This window comes from Salvelinus fontinalis, chromosome 19 (genome assembly GCF_029448725.1).
Source record: "Salvelinus fontinalis isolate EN_2023a chromosome 19, ASM2944872v1, whole genome shotgun sequence".
Lineage (NCBI taxonomy): Eukaryota > Metazoa > Chordata > Actinopteri > Salmoniformes > Salmonidae > Salvelinus > Salvelinus fontinalis.
The window spans coordinates 38702575-38708574 of record NC_074683.1 but is presented as its reverse complement, the minus strand read 5'-3'; the positions used below and the strand labels follow the sequence as shown (position 1 = coordinate 38708574).

Below are 6000 nucleotides of genomic sequence, written 5' to 3'. Positions count from 1 at the left end.
CCAGGTTAGGCACAATTTCGATTTTGGACAATTGGCAGCAGTGTGTGCAACATTTTAGACTGATCCAATGAACCATTTAATTTCTGTTCAAAATGTTGCCCAAATGTGCCTAATTGGTTTATTGACACATTTTCAAGTTCATAACTGTGCACTCGCCTCAAACAATAGCATGGTATTCTTTCACTGTAATAGCTACTGTAAATTGGACAGTGCAGTTAGATTTACAAGAATTTAAGCATTCTGCCCATATCAGATATGTCTATGTCCTGGGAAATGTTCTTGTTACTTACAACCTCATGCTAATCACATTAGTCAACGTTAACTCAACCATCCCGCGTGGGGGACACCGATCCTGTAGCGGTTTAAAAAAGCTGCACTCTGGTATTGCATTGTAATGCTGGTAAAAACAATATCGCTCCAGACAAAGAAATATCCATTTAAATTTGCATTCGATTTTAATCACTTGAAAGCTTACAAAGACTCCCAATACCTTGGAATTTGAGTGACATAAGCAATGATTATATACAGGACTATAAACTGTCCGCAATGTTACAGAAAATGACATTTCATTATTTTTTTTTAAATGTGATAATCATTAATAACAGAGGACAAATATTTTTTTATTCTATACATACTGCTCGTGTGAGTTATAAAAAATATTCTTGTTCGGTAGCATATACCTGTGCTGACAAATGTGTCCTGACGACCCCACTGCTTTATTGCCATACTCAAAAGGTTTACTAGTAATCATGTAAGATACGACAACGAAAAAAACCATGGCCTCAAGTACCATTTTTCTTACTTGAATCCTGAAGAAAACGCTTACAAAGTGCAACACTGAAAGAATCAAACCGGACAGTTGTCTCCACAAGGTGCAAATTACAAAACCAAAAAAAGATGGGCGTTTACATACATGGCACTTTCATGTGTGACATAAGGGGAATAATGGAAATAGAGAAAAAGGGGTCCACTCAAATGTTGGTCAACAGAAGTGGAATCAAACAGGGGGTACCAAATGCCCAAAACTCAGAAAAAAAAACAGTTCAATACTCTCACATTGGTTCTGAACACAGCTAATACAAAGAGGCTTTTCAGTAGCTGTTGAAATCCCATAGGAACCCAGTGTTCATACTTCTGTGTGATTTATGAAGGTATAGTATTTAGAGCGTTCTGCCCCTGAACAAGGCAGTTTAACTCACTGTTCCTAGGCCGTCATTGTAAATAAGAATTTGTTCTTAACTGACTTGCCTCGTTAAATAGATAGTGTGTAGGCCAAGTCACAGGAGTTATTTTTCATCAAATTAAACTTTATGGAAACACGTGTTTAGTGGGTGTAGCGAAATGCTTGTACATTAACACACATTCATTTAAAACTACACGGGGGGGGGGGGGGGGGGGGGGGGTCAGTAGCAGCAGGGAAGTGCGGTATGCTTCCTAATGGCTGCTGGCTTTCTGCTACTCTACGTCAACTAGTATGAACACTCCATAATGCACTTCTGCAATCCTTTTCAACTAAACTTTGGGTGGAATTCACATTTACATTGTTCTGTTATGCTGTGCTCCAAGCTGTGTTGCCTCGGGTAGACAGTTGTCTTATGTAGCATTGACACATGCCTGTACAATAATGATCACGCGGTCCTTACGGCTACTTTGTCTACAATATTTTCTTTTAAAAGGCTTTAATTTTAAAAGTGCAATTCAAGCTGTTGGGAATAGATTGTACCACTGCAGTTCCAAAGAAGACGTGTCTGTTGTGGGATGATGTAGTTGAATTTACCGTTATGTTAATAAGAAAAGAGAAAAGAGGAACCTTCAATAGAACAAAAGCAATCATTTTACACAGGTGACATGACAGAGGAACAATCCAACAGACATCTGGTCATGAAACCATGTTGTCTCGTGAAGGCCAGAGAACATAGAACCCAGTGTCAAGACTAAAGAGGGTTAGAAGTAGTCCAGCTGAAAAGACTCTGTTCCTGTGCTCTGCACTGCATGGCAACTACAGCCATGTCGTGGAGTGTGACATCAAAAAGGTCAAACAGCATTTAAAAGAAACAAAAAAAAAGTGGCCAAAGTTTCAATTAACATAAAAACACGACAGAGGGAAGCAATTGTCATTGAATGGATGTGTCCTTGAAAATGTATGATTAAAACAAGAGGGAATCCAATATAATGTATTTAAAAACAAGTGGAAATCGAAGATAATGTATTAAAACAAGTGGAAATCGAAGATAATGTATTAAAACAAGAGGGAATCCAAGATAATGTATTAAAACAAGAGGGAATCCATGACTGAAATACAAAAGAACAAGTAATAAAGGCCAGGCAATCTCCGTTATGACCATTTACATGTCTCTTTAAACATTGACCCTTTCTAACAGAATATATGTACAGAAGCATTTGGCCACTTGTACACAGAGATTCCTTTGCGAACACTCCATTATTTCTCAATATTTGTAAAAATGTGCCTATTTACAAGTTTGTACAGCCACCCAACAGATCTCTTAATTCTCCCAGAAGACCCCATCCACTTAAAAGCAGGATACCTGAGTTTTGAAAAGAAAGCTTCAATCTCTACCGCACATTTCACAGGATCTCAAGGGAGATGCTCACATGCGCACACACACACACAAGAGAGTTAGATCCTCCCCGAAAGGCTACAGGACCTTTTAGGAATAAGCCACACCAAATGTTTGAATCAATGGTCCTGCATTCATATCGGAGGTATTGAGCCCAAAAGGTCTTACAGCAGTTGTCAGTCAAAGTGGCAGCTGACCAACGGCCAGTCACATTGCGGCCAGTCACATTGCGGCCAGTCACATTGCGGCCAGTCCCATTGCGGCCAGTCCCATTGCGGCCAGTCACCAACGGCCAGTCACCAACGGCCAGTCACCAACGGCCAGTCACCAACGGCCAGTCACCAACGGCCAGTCACCAACGGCCAGTCACTTTGCGGGACAATATATGTTAAGTAGAGATAAAAAAAGTGGGCTGAGGTTTTGCTTTAGGTGAATGAATGAGTGATGAGAACTTCCTGGGAGACTTCATTACGGCTGTTGATGTCAGAGGCCATGGACTGACGGACTGCTGCTACTGTAGGGGTGAGAGGGGGGTGGGTGGGGGTGTCACTGGGAGGATGAGGCCCTGGGTAGAGAAAACCTGCAGGAGTAAAGGATGAAACGATGGTAAGATTTAGCTTGGGATGGAGGTGTGAGAAACAACACTAGACTTATAGGTCTGCACCTTAATGATGGAATAAAATGAAAATACTATGAGCTGTAATCAAATCATGGGAGGTGTTGATGCTATTGCCATTACCTCTGTAGTCTGTGCACTAGTTCAGACACCAGGGCGTCAGAGATACCAGGACAGGACTCCTCTGACATGAAAACGGCCTCCCTCAGCTCGTCCACAGCCTCTGGCTTGCCATTGGTTGCCTCAACCTGGTTCTCTTTTAACTGTAAGGGAAGGAGAGACAGTTTACTGGATCATTTTGGCTCCCAAGTGGCGCAGCGGTCTAAGGTACTGCATCTCAGTGCTAGAGTGCTACAGACACCATAGTTCGAATCCAGGCTGTATCACAACCGGCTGTGATTGGGAGTCCCATAGGGCGGGTGCACAATTGGCCCAGCGTCATCCGGGGTTTGGCCGGTGTAGGCCGTCATTGTAAATAAGAATTTCTTCTTAACTGACTTGCCTAGTTTAAATAAAAGGTTAAATAAATAAATAAAATCTTAAAGTGTGCAGCTGTAACTTCAATAAGATCAACAGATATATCAGAACAGTTTGACCCGGAATCATTTAACTTTTATCTTTAGATAAAAAGAGAAACAGTAAACGTCAGAAGATATAGTTAAAATGAGCCCAAATACATTCCTACCTCAGCAAACAAAGGTGAAATGATAGCGCACCAGCTCTGTGACAGAGGCCTTTCTGGATTGTCTTGCACCTGATAAAGAAAGTATACAATTAAAAAAATCATACTGATGACTCAGTGCAAGAGCTGAAAAACAGCTGAAGAGTGAAAGTCAGCTTTTTAAAACAGAGAATGCCCAGAAACCACCTCCTGAACAACTCTGTGTTTGGTTAGATAACGATTTATATGAAATACAATTACATGTGGTATGAATATACACACTATGGCGGCATGAATATACACACTACGGTATAAATATATAGACTATGCTATAAATATATACTGACTATATACAAAACATAAAAAACACCTGCTCTTCCATGACAGACTGACCAGGTGAAAGCTATGATCCCTTATTGATGTGACTTGTTAAATCAACTTCAAATCAGTGTAAATGAAGCGGAGACAGGTTAAATAAGGATTTTTAAGCCTTGAGAGAAGGATTCAGAGGATGAATGGGCAAGACAAAAGATTTAAGTCCATTTGACCGGGGTATGGTAGTAGGTGCCAGGCGCACCGGTTTGTGTCAAAAACTGCAATGCTGCTTGGTTTTTCACACTCAACAGTTTCCTCGTGTGTTTCAAAAATGATCCACCACCCAAAGGACATCCAGCCAACTTGACAACTGCGGGAAGAAGCATTGGAGTCAACATGGGCAAGCATCCCTGTGGAATGCTTTTGACACCTTGTAGAGTCCATGCCCGACAAATTTATGCTAGTCTGAGGGCAAACTCAGTATTAGGAAGGTGTTTTGTACATTCAGTGTACACTACGGTATAAATACTGTATACACTATGGTATAAATATACTCTATGGTATAAATATACACTATGGTACGAATATACACCATGGTACGAATATACACCATGGTACGAATATACACCATGGTACGAATATACACCATGGTACGAATATACACCATGGTACGAATATACACCATGGTACGAATATACACCATGGTATAAATACACTATAGCAGTGGTATTCAAACTTTCCCGTGTGGTACCCATTTTTCCCCCTGCAGAATTTCTGGGGACCCCATTTTTTTCACCCCAAATCCAATGACAACCTGAAAATCAATACATTTATATTTTTTACATTAACAAATAACATTGAATTCATGACATTTTCATCTGTTAACAAAATGAAAAGAAACAAATAAATACATTTACTTAATAACATTTTATTTTTCAAAACCAAGAATGATGCCACTGTGCTCTTGGGGTCCTTCAATGCTGCAGAAATGTTTTGGTACCCTTCCCCAGTGTCCAAACGTTTGACTGGTAACTGCGTACGTGCAGCTTGACATTATCGATCATAGTCTGCTGCTGGAAAAATGTGTGTGTTATGGCTTCACACCCCCTGCTATAATGTGGATAAAGAGTTACTTGTCTAACAGAACACAGAAGGTGTTCTTTAATGGAAGCCTCTCAAAAATAATCCAGGTAGAATCAGGAATTCCACAGGGAAGCGGTTTAGGCCCCTTGCTTTTTAAATATTTTACTAACGACTGAGTAAAGCCAGTGTCTATGTATGTGGATGACTCAACCCTTTACAAGTCAGCTACTACATCGACTGCAACACTTAACAAAGAGCTGCAGTTCGTTTCAGAGTGGGTGGCAAGGACTAGGTTAGCCATAAATATTTCTAAAACTAAAACCATTGTATTTGGGACAAAACATTCACTAAACCTCAACTAAATCTTGTAGTACATAATGTGGAAATTGAGCAAGTTGAGATGATTAACCTGCTTGGAGTAACCCTAGATTGTAAACTGTCATGGTCAAAACATATTGATGCAGTAGTAGCTAAGATGGGGAGAAGTCTGTCCATAATGAAGCGCTGCTCTGGCTTCTTACCAACACTATCAACAAGGCAGGTCCTACAGGCCCTAGTTTTGTTGCACCTGGACTACTGTTCAGTCATGTGGTCAGGTGCCACAAAAAAGGACTTAGGAAAATTGCAAATGGCTCAGAAAAGGGCAGCACGGCAGGCCCTTGGTTGTACAGAGAGCTAATATTAATAATATGCATGTCAATCTCTCCTGGCTCAAAGTGGAGGAGAAATTGACTTCATCATTACTT

The 6000-nt window shown here is 40.5% G+C and overlaps 1 protein-coding gene across 1 annotated transcript in view; it reads right to left on the bottom strand.

The window, feature by feature from the left end:
• Positions 1–432: 432 nt before the first annotated feature.
• Positions 433–6000, bottom strand: part of LOC129816701 (serine/threonine-protein kinase 24-like) — a 32815-nt gene continuing 27247 nt past the window's right edge. The window contains exons 9-11 of the mRNA XM_055871500.1: positions 3881–3949; positions 3319–3458; positions 433–3159 (exon numbers count right to left, since the gene is read on the bottom strand). Of these exons, the coding sequence (XP_055727475.1) occupies positions 3126–3159; positions 3319–3458; positions 3881–3949 (243 nt within the window). The 3' untranslated portion in view covers positions 433–3125. The remainder of the gene's footprint in view (positions 3160–3318; positions 3459–3880; positions 3950–6000) is intronic.